The 15,206-nt window shown below is 47.5% G+C and overlaps 1 protein-coding gene across 4 annotated transcripts in view; it reads right to left on the reverse strand.

Annotated features, from left to right (window-relative positions):
- The window catches only part of SUFU (SUFU negative regulator of hedgehog signaling), a 94,848-nt gene extending 81,631 nt beyond the window's left edge, over positions 1–13,217 (reverse strand). For all 4 annotated transcript variants that reach the window (XM_071563216.1, XM_071563215.1, XM_071563213.1 and 1 more), the window contains exons 1-2: positions 12,893–13,217; positions 7,064–7,198 (exon numbers count right to left, since the gene is read on the reverse strand). In XM_071563216.1, coding sequence (XP_071419317.1) covers positions 7,064–7,198; positions 12,893–13,080 — 323 coding nt within the window. In that variant the 5' untranslated portion in view covers positions 13,081–13,217. The remainder of the gene's footprint in view (positions 1–7,063; positions 7,199–12,892) is intronic.
- Between the last annotated feature and the right edge of the window lie 1,989 nt (positions 13,218–15,206).

Genomic DNA, 15,206 nt, shown 5'->3' on the forward strand with positions numbered 1-15,206 from the left:
AGTATCTCTATTCCAGGCAGCAAATGGATTAAAAAAGTCACCTATCCTTTGATCTCACAGCTGAAAAGGCTGCACAGCTCAAAAATGCTTTTATCTTCATGTCCCACTGAAAAAAAAACCCCAAACCACTATCTTTTAATTCTTAATTTTTAGAACATCCTAAATAGATCTTTATCCCATAAAACAATCTTTCACTAGAAGATCAAATTTTGATCCTTCCCCACTCACTCCTCTTCCTGATAGGCTGAAGAGCCTGAAAGCTCTCCCACATCATCCAGCACTAACCCAGCCAAGAGGTGAGAGTAAGGAAGCCTTGTTTCAGATCAACTCTGCTACCATGTGCCAAGATCATATACGTGGATGTTCTGCTGGCAAAAACAAAAAAATCATCCAGTTTGAGCACTTTGCCCCTTCCCCTGTGTGGCAGCAAGTGGCTCGTCTGACCAGGATGCACATGCAGATGCCCTACTGAGCAGGAAGTGGGGCTTGACTTCAGTAATACTCAGCTATAATACTACTTCCCATCTTTTTCCCCTTTTTCATTTATTGAAAGCAGTCCTTCCTGTAAATTCAACTACCCTGCTGTAAATGCTAAATGAATTTGCTTCAAAAAAAGTTACCAAATGTAGCACAGTTCAAGCGTGGTCTCGTTCCACCACCTCTGCACACAAACACAGACTGCAGCACAAAGCGAGGAGCTGCTCTCCGTAGGTGGCCCACGTCTCTCATTTCATTAAGGATACTAACTACCTCCAGCAAATGACATTTGGAAGCCAAGTGCACTCTGCCTGGGAGGAAGGAAAAAAAGATTTCTCTGTGGCGACCATAGCTTCAAGGGAGGTCTGTCTCCAGCAGTGAAACACAAGTCTCAGAGGGTTCTGGTGCATTGCAAAGTCTTTGAAGGGACACCCTCACTGGGGCACCTCAACAGCCCTGACTCTTGTTTTAACTGTTTTTTTCACCTGGGAAACAGGGAATTACATGACCACATCTGTGCATATGCTTCTATAAAATGTCTCCACAATTTCTGAATTCATTGGTCAAATTAAATCCAGTCCTTCAAAGGAAGACTTGTCCCCAAAATGTCACATTTCGATAAAGTACACAAAACCAAACAGCCAGACAGAAGAGAAGGATCTACAGGCGCTCCCAGTTATCAAGTTTCAGTAGAACCACAACTGTATTACTAGACACCAGACAATCCACACAGGAAAGACTTATTAAAAGTATCTTCATTTAGTGAAAAGTTCAGTCTAACTCATTTCTCTATAGGCATGAAAAAATGTAACCACAAGACAAATCCATTAAAAAACAGATCTTATTGTCTCATGCAGGTAAATTACTCTGACAGGTTCTCAAATAAGCTATCCTTAAAAGAAAATACCTTTTTTCTCATGGAACTCTCTAATTCCATTGTCTCTTCCTTCCCACTCTGCCATGAACCTTCCCCTTCCTTCCGCCTCAGACAAAAGACTAAGCAGAAAAATAAGCATTACATTTATGGTCACTCTTTGATAGACAAACAAGACCTAGGAAGAAGAAGAAAGTCCAGACTATGGTTCCCACCTGTGACTCTCTCTCCTCCAAGTCCTAACTCTTGCACCTCTTTCCTAAACTGATGCTCACTCTTCCATATCATTCCCTTTAGCTGGAGCAGATGCTCCACCTCCCGCAACTGTACAGAGAAGAAACATTTCTTCAGTACACTGGCTAAAGTTCAATTCCCACAGATGAAGCCATGGAAACACAAAGCAGGAAGTTATGGAGACCTGGAAGAAGCTCTTCAAGGTGTTCGTAAATCTTTACAAACAACCCATCCCATCATCAGCCTCATAAAGTCTGACCCAGGAACAAAAATGCTGTTTCTTGATCTTCAGTTTGAGGAGATGTCCCCAGAATTCAACCTTACTTCCCTGTTCCATGTGCTGAAGAGGCTACCACACAGCCATGCCTGGCACAGTGGGTGTCCTTTAACTTCAGCGCTAACAGCCTAGGAAACAAAACTAGGATGAGTAAGGAAGGGTTTACACATCTATGTGATCACTTAAGAAAGTCCTCAGGTTCCCCTGTGAGAAATACGCTTCAATACCAAAGCAAGTACATGAAAGATGGACAAAAATCTTAGGTTTTAAATTATTTTCTTTGAATTCCAGGCTCAACTCCCAAACTAAAGTGATTTGATCTTCCATCTCTCAAGGCAGACACGCTGAACTCTAAAAATCTTATCTGAAATATGGATCCACAACAACCACCACCTCTCTCTAACATAGTCTTTCAAAAGGCCCCTTATTTTATCCCATTTTCATGAAAACAAAGAGGGGCAGAGTTAGTCTTCACCACTTTAAAAGCATTCACCGTCACCTTGGAGTTTGGTTTAATATTTCAGCAGTGCTTTAGGCATGTGGTTTATAAAGCACTTAGGGACCCATTAAATAGCAAAATTTAAGGCTAAAGGCTGGCAAGCTGAGGGCAGTGAGCTTTTAAATTTATGAAAGGCTACAGAACTGAGAGGCCACTAAAGTGACAGCTGTCAGCACCACTCTGTCCTATATTCATGCAGGTTCAAAGGAGAAGCCGGCACGCACTCGAAAGAAAGAGAGCACTCACTCCAACTTTCAGGCTATTTTCTAAATACTCTTTTCAAACTCCTTTTATACTCAGAAAAAGCCTTCCAGAAAACATCCACCCTCTGCAAGCCTTGCATTTGTTACCTGATCCAGTTTTGCACTCCTTTTTCTTCCCCCCAGCTCTAACAAGCATCCTTGCCCTTTTACAAGTTAAGGTCATTCAGAGCATCTATACAAGCAAGCAGAACACAAGCTGGACTGGAGATCTTGAAAGGCTCATGCTTACCCTCACCTTTAATAGGGAGGCACCACCCACAGAGACAACACGTTATCCCGGCATGCACTGCTCCCTCCTGATCCAAATGGTACGCAGCACAAATCAAAAGAACCACAGCAAGTTGGAACCTGTTGTCTCGGCGGGTGGTACCCTGCATCTGTAATAGAGATGAAGGCAGCTGTAATCTCTCTGGGTTCATGCAAATGGGATGCTGCACTTCGGCTTCTGGCCAGCTGCCAGGAAAAAAATAAAAACAAAAAACCCAAAACCTCATCACCCTCCAATCTGAAGATGGTGTAATAAACATCCAAACAGTTGGTCTGTTTCTTCTTGGGATGTGGGAAGGCCACAAATAAAAATCTTATCTCTTAACCTAGCCACAATTTAAGCTTTGCTTTCTATTGTAGCTCTGAATTACAATCCTGCAATTTTAATACAAATAAGACTATTCAAAGTGTTCAGGAATTCTATCACATCGTGGTTTTTATTTTCCATGTACTTCGCTAAACTGTTAACAAAGAGGGTGAGTGCTTGTACTACAGAACAGTTAAGTGAAGATTCAGCATTGGCCTTAGAGCAAACAGGAGAAAGAAGTCAGCTTGTTGAAAACAGACATCACTTCTCAGCTCCCTGGACAGCCTTGCAAACCCCTGTGTCAGCACAATCCAGGGCTGGAACACAGCCTGGCACTGCAGTATCACAGAATGGGTAAGGTTGGAAGAGACCACAGTGGGTCATCTGGTCCAAACTCCTGCTCAAGCAGAGTCATCCTAGAGCACATGGCACAGGACTGCAAACAGACAGTTCCTGAATATCTCCAGTGAGGGGAACTCCCCATCTTCCCTGGGCAATCTGTTCTAGTGCTTGGTCACCTGAACAGTAAAGAAGTTCCTCCTCATATTCAGGTGGAATTTCCTGTGCATCGGTTTCTGCCTGTTACCTCTTGTCCTACTGCTCAGCACCACCAAGCACAGCCTGCTCCCTCCTCTTGACACCCTCCCTTCAGACACTTACAGACACTGATGAGATCCCCTCTAAGACATCTCTTCTCCAGCCTGAACAAGCCCAGCTCTCTCAGCCTTTCCTCATAAGACAGACGTTCCAGTTACTTAATCATCAGCTAGACCCACTTCAGGAGCTCCCTGTCTCTTGTACTGAGGAACCCAGAGCTGGACACAGCACTCCAGATGTGGCCTTACTAGGGCTGAGTTAGAGGGATAGAATTACTTCTCTTGACCTGTTGGCAATTCTCTTCCTAACGCAGCCCAGGAAGCCACTGGCCTTCTTGGCCACAAGGGCACACTCATGGACAGCTTGGAGATCATGAATGACCTAGTTATGCTGTCCAACAGCGCTCTCAGCACTTGCGGACACATCCCATCAGGCCTCATGGACGTATGGATGTCACATTTTCCTAGGTGTTCTCTAACCCAATCCTCCTTGACCAAAATAAAGTCTTCCTTCCAACATTCCTTTATCGTGGCCTCCTGGGTCAGAGATTCCTGAGGGCTGGCCTTGTCAATGAAGACTGATGCAAAGGTGTCATTCAGCCACAGCTGCCATTGCCACTGATGAAGTCTGAGTGCAGCTGTGCCTGCTGACACTGCCTTCCTCAGGCACCTGTTCTCCATGAGGGCACAAGTCACCATCATGTTTGGGAAGTGAAGGAAGGAGTGGATACCTGCACCTTGCCCCTGCCAATGGCCTGGCATCGGAGCACGGATCTGCACTGTGCTTTGTGCAGATGCACAGGGACACGTTTCCTGCTGCTGGCTTTGCTGTGGGTGTTGCTGCTGGCAAGGCGTGGAGAAGGGCACAGGACCTGTCATCTCCTGTGCCACAACTGCATCAGTCAGATGGTCCCCGCCAGTGTGCTGACACGCTGCACACACACTCCCCACTGCAGTGCAGAATCTCTTCAGAAAGCAAGAACAGTCCAATAAAAGGCTCTAATTTAACCCTGCTGAAAAGATTCAAGAAGTTACACATTTGTTTTGATTTGACAGGAGACAGAAAACACTAAAAATGGAGTATAACTTGCAAAAACATCCTGGAAGGGATTTCTGCTGCCACTCAAGTTGTGCAACATGCTTGACTGGAGAGACTTATTTCTGTGCAAGCAGCTTGGCATGAAATCCCACCTAAAGGCCTGTGGTTCCCTAATGCTGTCATGATGTCATGATTTAGGATTTTTTGAGCTATCAGTCCACCACAGCTGGTGTCATGGTTGCCATTATAGCATGAAACATTGAGGATTTTAAATGAAAAAGGTTTCCCTGTTTGAAATGCTTAGATTTCTTCCATCTTACTCTGTGGATTCTTAAAACCAGAGCAGTTCTGTAAGTAGAGTATAGCTGGTATTTAAGTAGAGCAGGAAACAGTGCTGCTTTAGTTGAAAATAAATCTGTCAACAAGGAGGCACAGGGAGAGCTCCACTTCAGACTTTTCAGGTTCTTATTAAAAAATATAAATTAAAGTCAACATTTTCACATTATTTGCTACATCTGTTTGCCGTTCCATTATAAATAAAAATACAGGGGAAAAAATTCAATGTTAGTTCACTCAACAAAATCAAAAAGTCCTTTTCATTTAAAACTGTATTATAATTGTTCTAGACTGTACTGTATTACCAGAAGAGGTCCACAAGAAATAAGAAATAAGCATTATCCTAAGAAGCCAGGCAATTAAGACCATTCCCAGTGTACTATCCTTCCCTTTCTAAAGGATGAAGGACAGCAAGGTTATGGAAGCACATTCCTATTGTAGGAACCTTGCTGACTGTCACAAGCAGATCCAGCTCTGCAGTCTTTTCAGAGAGCTGAGAAACCAAAAACCTGCAAACTCAGTCCTGTCTCCAGAGGTTGGGGCAGTTGCAGTGCCACACCAGCTTTAAAGGAAATATGGCAAAGATTTAAACAACACCCCTGTCACCCCACGCCAACCATTCTGCTTTACCTGGGACAGCAGAACCTCAAAGCACTTCAAGCAACAAACAGACCGATACTCATTTTCTTAAACAAAAGCTTTATTAACTGCCTTGTTGGAGAACAAGAGCCTGCTGAGTGCGTAGGAAATCCACCACATTCCTGCAGTCTGCACCCAGGGCTGGTCTGGTGATGTTCAGTTCCCACGGCCACTGCATTTCAAGAGTAGTTGGCAAACAGCAATGGCTCTTGGGAGTGAGAATTGCTGATGAGCGCTCAGCTGCTTTGAAAATCATCTCTCAGGCAATCTACAGTGCTCACCTACCAGGTGATAACTTCAGGTTCAATATGTTTAGGTCTTGACAGGTCTGCCACATGCACAATTGTATATTAAGACCTTTGGACACAAAAGCAGAACCAACCTACTTGACAGCACACACAGTATTAAGTTTTGTAGCCCCACAAATGAGGCCAAATTAAAGGTGACAGACTAAAGACAGCTTAACATCTCAGGGCAAGTGACATAGGAACACACTGCTCTGGAGCCAGGAACACTGTTCTAGCCACACAGAAGGGAAACACACAGATTACTCAGGGCACAGAGATCACTTTAACTGGAGTTAAGGAGCAAGGTCAGTTAGAGAAAGACAAGAAAAAGGTTAGCTGCCTGCTTGGTCTAAACCAAAGTATCTGCTAGAAACCATCTATACCAACCAGCTAAGGTAATAATTTAATTACTGGAGAAAACACAAACAATTAGCGTTTTAGGCTTCTGTTACACAAATTGGCACTTCATGCAGCAGGCACTGGGGTGGCAGTGTGCTGACAGTAACACTGCTGCGACAGCAATAGCAAAAATGCCCTTACAGCGGTTTTCCAGAGGAAGGCATTTAACATGCACAGGGAGGAGTCAGGATTTCAGCCTATGACCGTAACAGACTACCAGCAGTGAAAAACACAACAAAACAGACAGTTAAAAGAAAATTTCCCAACCAGTTAAAAGAAAAAAACAAACCAAAAGCCCTAACTAAAAAACCACTCGACTTAACACTGAAAGAGAATTTACATAATAATTCCAAATGTATTGCATTCAAAGGCTGCAGAGGGGAACACAGAAATTCTTCTACATACAAGAACAGGCATACGTCATCCTTTGTGAGACCAGGGCCTGGGGTATTCTCAGCAGAAAACCAGCTGTTCAAATAATATTAACAGCAGGACAGGGCTTTACCTATATAGTCCCAAAATGCAACACAAAATACAACACACAGCTACAGAACTTAAATGACACTTACTCATGTACCCTGTTGTCTCCATACAAGTCACTTAACCCAAAGCTGACGTAGTGCCAGTGCTCAGGAACATTCAGCGCTGGATTTCCCAGGTTTCTGTACATGCTAACATAGTCCAGAGGGTCAGGGCCTCCCAGCCTGCATTAAAAACAAAAGATTCTTAGGTAAGTTAGTTTATTCAAGACATATGGCAAGCTTCCACAGGTGCTACAAGAGGTTGTACAAAGATCTGGTTTAAAACACAGTTAGTGACAAAAATGAAATTAGCATGCTCAAGTTGCCCCTAAAAAAATAATTGAGGAGAAATGTTGGGTTAAGTCCAGAAAGATCTAAACACAAGAAGGCAAAGTGCATGTGTGCAACACACTACAATGTTTTTAAACTTAAAGCATAAAACCCTCTGGAAAATCATATTAAGCTTCCACAAAACACAACGAAAATTGGAAAACTGTACTAGTAAAAGAGCAATAGCTGTATCTGCATTGCAAGCTCTTAATGCAGTCCAGAGGCACATACCTCAAAAAAACAGTGATGCTACTCCTCAAAGCACGATTTGAAATTGCTAAATTTCGAGGAGAGGACTCCATACTTCTCAACAGAGAAAGCAGTTAAAACCATGTGGGAGAAAAACACTGATTCAGAAAAATCAGCACCAGAACTTGTAAAAGACACTGCTTGCAATAATAAGGAATGAGTAAAAAGCACCACTGCATCCCCTGCTTCAACATCAGCATGGGTTCCTAAAAGAACTTTACTTAATAAAGTCAATGCAGCACATCCAGGTCAGGTTGAGCAGCAATCACCAAAAGCTGCATCCCCCCATCCCGTTACACGGCACAGGGAAGCGAGGCCGGTGTGCCTGTCGCTCCCGTCACACCTGCCCATGCAAGGCAAGACAACCCCCGCAGAAGGAAGTAACACCCTACACTATTTTGCTTGCAGTTTGCCCTGTCAGCCATGAAACACCCACCACAAGCAGTTACTGACCGGTGTGAGCAGCTGTTTAACTATTTCCTGCCTACAATTCACTTTTTCTTCAAGTAAAACTCTTAACTGCTCCAAACAAGAACCCAAACTAAGATGCCTTCCCTTCAATGAAACCACATCGATTTCCCTCACCTGCACTGCCTGTTCAGACCCTGACATGACCATCTGCAGAGCATGCCTGTGCTTCCTTTGCTAGCCCTGCGGGTTTGTGTATCATTATGCAGTTTCCATGGCTGGAGAGATGGATCCAGCCCTGGTCAGTGATACACTATTTGAAATCCTCAGACCATGTCATGCTGCCCAACCTTATCAAGTTTGTACAAAGTAGTATTTCCACCTGTTATATGAAAGGCCCTTGGGCTCTCTCCACAGATGTGCTGTGCTGCCTCCCTCCTACTGCTTCAGGAAAAAAACAGCAGAGCTGTTATCTAACATAAGTGACTTTCTCTAGGACAGCTTCTTCCTGTGAAGTCACACAAGGTCACCATGGTGGTTCCAGACCAGCTCCCCTTTCCCCAGCAGCTCAGTCAAGGATACAGCCCAGGATATTGGGGCAGGACAGAGGGGGTGAGCAGCCCATGCCCAGTAATGGCACGGAGGTCCATTGGTGAGGGCTATATCAGAACTATGCAGCCTTCTCACATGACAAACAGCATCTTCATGGCCTAAAAGGCAAATTGGTGAGCAAGTCCAGGGAATGCATGTTAAACCTTGGGATGGAACAGAGTCTAATCCTCAGTAGCAACTTGGGAAAACCCATTCTCAAAATCTAGCAATAGTTTGAAACACCCAGGAAAAAAAAAGTCCCCTCTGGCATGGCCTTTCCCCACCTGTTCCCTCTCACAGGTACCGGGTCACATTGGAGACTGGGACCTCTACCATAGACAGCTGGTTCTGTCCAGAGTGTGGCACCAATGCCCTGGCCAGTGCTTGGGCTCCCAGTGCAAAGAAGTAACCAAGTGGAAGCAGTTTCAGTCAGGACAGTCATTCACTCCCGAAAAGTGGCCATAAACACCAGCAGCCATACACAATTATGACCTGCCTGGGAAGACTTCAGAGTGAGGGAGATCCAGCAAACCAGCATGAGAGATTAGTGAGTGGTCAGAGCAGTTGTGTAGGATTTGCAATGAAGGGACCACCTGCTAAACAACCAGCATCTCCCACATGCAAAAAACCTGCTTCCAGACTGAGTTTAGTAACACTTTAGATGTCAAACGATCCATGCTGGAACGCTGCTGACACAGGCACTCTGACATGGACAACACACCAGACCAACCCTTACACTGCCCTTTTTCAGGACAGGGACTGTTCCATGTGTACATGCTTTTCCCTAGGGCTACTCAAACAAATTTGTCAGGTCTGATGCAGATGGCAAGTCCTGCCTAGACTGTACCAGGCAAGCCAGATACCTCTCCCTCACTCCTGTCAGCAATCCTGTGTTTCTTTCCAAAAGTCAAACCTCTCTGGGCTATACAGGAAGTAACCACAGCAATGCAGCACTAGGGAGCTCGGGGGAGCCAAGTTCTGTCCTGCCCAGAGCAGACCTGGACAGAGCCCTCGTTACCCCCCAGCTTACACACTACTCAGTGATCCAGGCAGACTGTCTTTACTCCCTAGGAAATTTGGTAAGCTTGGAAGAGAGGCCGACAAAAAGCCTGCAGCGGTAACTCATTACATTTTGAAAAACATATCCAAGCCATACACCTATCCCAGAACTGCAGCAACTCCAGGAGCATCCAGCATGAGCTTTAGGCCAGCTACCTGGAGCACCTCTAGTAATATACCCACGGCAATAATGCTCACCAAAGGTTAGTCAGCACAGATATTCATCCAGTTTCGGTGACAGGTTTCACTGCTCTAAGATCGGGCGCCGTTGATGCCTGTTGTGGTACATCCTCCCACCCACAGCTGCCGTGGCAAGGCTCGACCTTGAATCACAATCTAAATATCAGTACATGCGTTCACACAAAGAGCTGGAAGCGTTGGAGGATTTTATTAGGAAGAGCTGAACTTCAAAGCCAGAGGTACAGTACAAATTTGTTACATTCTCTATTCATGGAGCTCATTCAGGAGCAAGAAGGGCAGCCTCGGGGGAAACCCCAGATTTGCATCTGCACCAAGAGTCTTCTTTTGACTGATGTTGGGAGCACTCTGAAGTTTCTGTGGAAGGAGAAACGCAAATTGGGCAGAGGAAACAGATCCACAATGGGAAAAAATTTGGAAATTTCCCAGTTCATTCACTCTGAGAAGTACTTAGTGTATTGTTCATAGTCACTTCCTAGCATCTGACAACAGGACTGCTTTTCACAGCTACTTTTTGGCAACCCTTCAGAAGTAATCCATGATCCCCAAATGTCTGCAGACCACTGGTATTTGAGTATATGGCCTAAATTCAAGACAGGTGATGAAAAACCAATAGCCCAGCCCAAATTATGGCTATTTCAAAACTTGTCACACAGGAAAGTATAAATTTGCTTTTTTCACCAGCAATTCCATGCAACAAGATATTTCACTTTGAGATACTCAACCACATTTTATACTAAAAGTAGACAATGGATATCAATATAGAGAAACTCTTATCACGAGGCCTTCATAAACACAGCCAGAAACTCTCCAAGAAGTTCTGACTGAATCACAAACTCTCTCCCAAGATATGCAAATAGCATTTAAAAAAAGTCTAGTTCCACTAAATAACACACACAGCTGAACTCCTTCATGTAATAGGCATAAAGTTCTCCAGATTCTCCAACGTTACATAGTAAGGATCTGCTCTGACATGCAAGCCAAGGACTACAACTTCAGCTCCCCAAACAAAACAACTCTCTGTTAACCATAGAGAAACTGATACGTATAATTAAAAGCTGATTACTGTTACAATATTTCTCCTAAGGCAGGGAACTTAGTTCAGCAATTTCCTCTTTTAATGTAAACCAGCTAATAGCTGGCAACCCAGGCAGAAGACGACAGATTAGCACACAGCAAGCTGTGGCAGAAGTCATTCTACCAGACTTTACATAACCAAGCTCCAAGTTTCATCTGACAAAGGGAGAGAAAGTACATGCAGCATCCACGTAGGCTTTACCTTGCACAAGAACTTCCTGCACAGAGCAGCAGTAAGAATCTCACCTCTGGTTTCTACAATCAAAGTTCTCAGCTCTTGCTGCTGGCTGAGTTGACAGTCAGAAGACACGCTACGTGGAAAACGCCAGGATAAACAGGCCTTCACGTTACTTCTTACTTGCAACCTGCCATCACTGCCAATAGCAGTTTTTCTGGTGTTTGAGCTCCAATTGCAGTGAAATCCTAATCAATCCCTTAAGCAAACAAGCAGCAACATTTCTTCCCAAACAAGGGTCTCTGCTGTTCTTCAATATAAACCTAAATTCCCCTCAATCCCACAAATCTTAAATCACTCTGGTCAGTGTTGTTCTAAGCTGATGACAGAAAAGAAGTGCTGACTCCCAAATCGAGGTGGCTGGAAACTCCTCAGGACTGAGTATCTAAGATTAGAAATAGGTGTGAAAACAGACAGATCAGACCACCACCAAAGTACTGACATACATAGACAGTTAGGAAATTGTTTGTATTTTGAGGTCTCAGATTTGCAGTACCCATCTCAGCTCACTGTGTCAGCTTAAATACAAAAGCCCCCTAAGCAATAAGGGCTAACAGACAAAATTCTTGTCAGAACTGTCTAAAAAGTAACACTATTTTGAAAAAAAAAGTAATAGCTTGTCTGTCAGAGCAGCACACAGGGAGGATGTTATTCTGCTGTTGCTCAGGACTAACCAGAGAGAGACATACAGGTTAAAATGAACTGTAAAGAAAGAAGCTGAGCATTGACTAAACTTTTTCCAAGTGCGGGAGTAGCGACTGGTCAATGTCAGGTACAGCAAACACTGGGAGGTGACCTGATCATATTCCTTAGGCCCAGAAGAGGTGGCTGAGCAGCAAAGGGGCAGTAAAAAGCAAAAAAACCTCATTTTCACATGGGGTTAAACGCTAGACACTCTTCTCGACAGCTAAACATCCAAGTACTTCCTTCATGCCACTCTCCTACATAAACAACGGCTGTTCCTGGTGTCAGAGACTGTGTCAGCAGAGACACTGAGCCGCAGATTCACACTCTGCAGTAACACATGGCTACGCAAGGCCGAGAGGAGCTGGCGCTCCCCGTGGGCTTTACGAGTGCGCACGGACAGTGTCCGGCCTGGGGCTGGAACGTGGGGACCCTCCGGCCAGCGCCGGCCACGCTGGAACCCCACGCTGGAACCCCACGCTGGAACCCCACGCTGGAACCCCACGCTCCCGGCAGCAAGACACGAGCTGGTGGCTCCTGTCCAGGAGGGGAAACTCCAGCCCCTCACCCTCTGTGGGAACCCTCCACCGAGTAACACACACTCCCTTTTCATAGGGCCTGTCCCATCGAGGCCTGCATCAGCCACTCCTTACTCAGGGAGCCTTCAAATCACCCCACAAACCCTAAAACGCGCTCCTGTCTTCAGCGCCACCGTCCCAAGACCCCTTCCCTTACTACCAGTGCATCCTCCCCAGAAGGCCCCCCAAACACACCTCCTGGGCACCCAGTACAGCCCCAGTGTCCCCAGCCCCGCCGCCACAGCATCTCATCCCAAACCCAGGGCACAGACCGCAGGCCTCTCCCCTCGCTGCGACCCTCCCCAGCCTCGCGGGGTCACCCCCTGCAGCGTCCCCAGCCCCACCGCTCCTCCCGACCCTCTCCCAGCCCCACCGCTCCTCCCGACCCTCTCCCAGCCCACACAAGGCGCCGGCCCCACTGCTCCCCCCAGCTCCACGCAGGACCCCAGCCCCTCCAGGCCGCCTCACCAGTACTTGAGGATGGCGGTGACCTGGAGCGGGTTGGGCTGGTCGGGGTAGAGGCGGCGGCACTCGCCATATATACCGTGCAGCCCCGGCGGGAACAGCGACGGGAAGGACCCGGACCCGGACCCGGAGCCCGAGCCGGAGCCCGGCCCGCCCGCGGGGGGCCCCCCGCCCGGCCGCACGCCCTCCATGTCCCGGAGGCGGCTGGTCCCGGCCCGTCCCGGTGGATCCCGGCTGGTCCCGCTCCCGCTCCGCTCCCGCCCGGCGCTCCCGGCCCGGCCCGGCCCGGCCCAAGCGGCTGCGCGGGGCCGCGGTAGAGGGGCGGGGCCTGCGGCCGGGCGGCGTGATTGACAGCGGGCTCCGCCAATAGCGACGCTGCGCGGGGCGGGCGGGAGAGGGGCGGGGCCTGCGGCCGGGCGGCGTGATTGACAGCGGGCTCCGCCAATAGCGACGCTGCGCGGGGCGGGCGGGAGAGGGGCGGGGCCTGCGTCCAGGCGGCGTGATTGACAGCGGGCTTCGCCAATGGCAACGTTGCGCGGGGCAGCGGGAGCGGGAGAGGGGCGGGGCCTGCGGCCGGGCGATGTGACTGACAGCGGGCTCCGCCAATGGCTGCGCGCAGCGCCGAGGGGTGGCCGCGCCTCTTCACCCCCCGCCCGCCACGCGGCGGGCGCGCCCTCTCGCGGCGGCGCGGGGTACTGCGAGAGGCGGGGCCGCGGTCAGCGCGCGAGACACTGCGAGGGGCGGGGCCATGGGCGAGGGGCGGGGCCTCGGTCAGTGGGCGGGGCCGCACGATGGCTGAAGATGGAGGCTCTGGGATGGAGGAGCATGATCTGTGCATGGAGCTCAGTGACGGTCTGGCTCCCTCCTGAGCTGAAGTTGCACTTGCGGAGCGCGGTCCGTGTGTGTGGATGGCCTATGCTCATAGTCCTGCACACTTTTGCTCCAGCAGGGGCCTGCTTGCTGATCAGCAAACAGGAAATATGAGCTATGGAGTGCTGAGACGAGAGGGTGAGTGCTCACGCTTGCAGTTCTCATTTAAGTGAGTGAGAGTTTACTTTAAAAGTGACACTCACGACATACCTTTTGGGAGATGACACGCCGTCAGGCTGACAGACAAGTGACAATTCCTGGTGGAGGAGGTGAGCACTTGGTAATCTCACTTCCCACAGTGAACAGTATTTCTCTTGTCCTGTTACTGTGATGCTACTTTTTGTGACTTCTGCCCAAGAAGTTAATTACAGTCAGCTGAGAAGGTAAATGTAACAGAGTGATGTCAGGAAAGGCTGTGTGAGCTCAGTGCACACACAGTAATTGTTCCCTGGCATTCACTGAGGTGATACAACACTGGCCTTGAAATAATTTAAGCCCCTCCATCCTGCAGTCTCTCTTTGACACTCGGTGAATGGTGAAGATCACTAAGGGCAAGTATCTGAGATTAGACACTCAGCCTGGAGGAGAATGAGGGGAGACCTCATTGCAGTGTGCAACTTCCTCATGTGGGGACAAGGAGGGGCAGACACTGATCTCACCAGTGACAGAACCCAAAGGAATGGCCTGAAGCTGTGTCAGGGGAGGTTTAGGATGGCTACCAGGAAAAGCTCCTTCACCCAGAAGGTGGTTGGGTACTGGAAGAGGCTCCCCAGGGAAGTGGTCACAGCACCAAGCCTGGCAGAGTTCAAGAGGCGTTTGGACAATGGCCTCAGCCACATGGTGTGACTCGGGGTGTTCTGTGCAGGGCTGAGAGTTGATCTCGATGACCCTTGTGGGTTCCTCCCAACTCAGTACATTCTCTGGTTCTGTGATTATCTGCTTGGGCTAAAGGCAGGAATGGCAGGAGAAGAGTCCCTATATGCAGGAGGGATGTGGCACAGGACAGCTGAGCCCTGAATCAGCCTTCAGGTGCACTCACCAGCATGGAAGTTCATCTTAATTAATTTCAAGACCCAGCATTTCAGTCATCAATCATTCCAAGTGCTTTTAGAACACATAGCCAATGGAAAATGACAGAGAACACATTGTTCAATATTGAAACGGCTGCGATGTGCATTCTTTGTGCCAACACTTCTTTTGTGGTCATCACTGCTTGAAAAAGGCAAAGACACTGGTATTAGTCGGAAGTGAGAGATGTGTTATGTGTTTGTAGAGATAATCCCGTGAAATGATGGGACAATAAAGCGCTTTCCTGAGTCATAGATCGCCTCCACAGAAGTAAACAGTTTCCTTAATCACACATTCCCTCTACAGAAGTTGATGGAATCACATTTTTTCTCCTTTCCTGTTAGAAAAAAATGAGGGGGAGAAAATCGGTGAAGAGGAA

This window comes from Pithys albifrons, chromosome 9 (assembly GCF_047495875.1).
Source record: "Pithys albifrons albifrons isolate INPA30051 chromosome 9, PitAlb_v1, whole genome shotgun sequence".
NCBI lineage: Eukaryota > Metazoa > Chordata > Aves > Passeriformes > Thamnophilidae > Pithys > Pithys albifrons.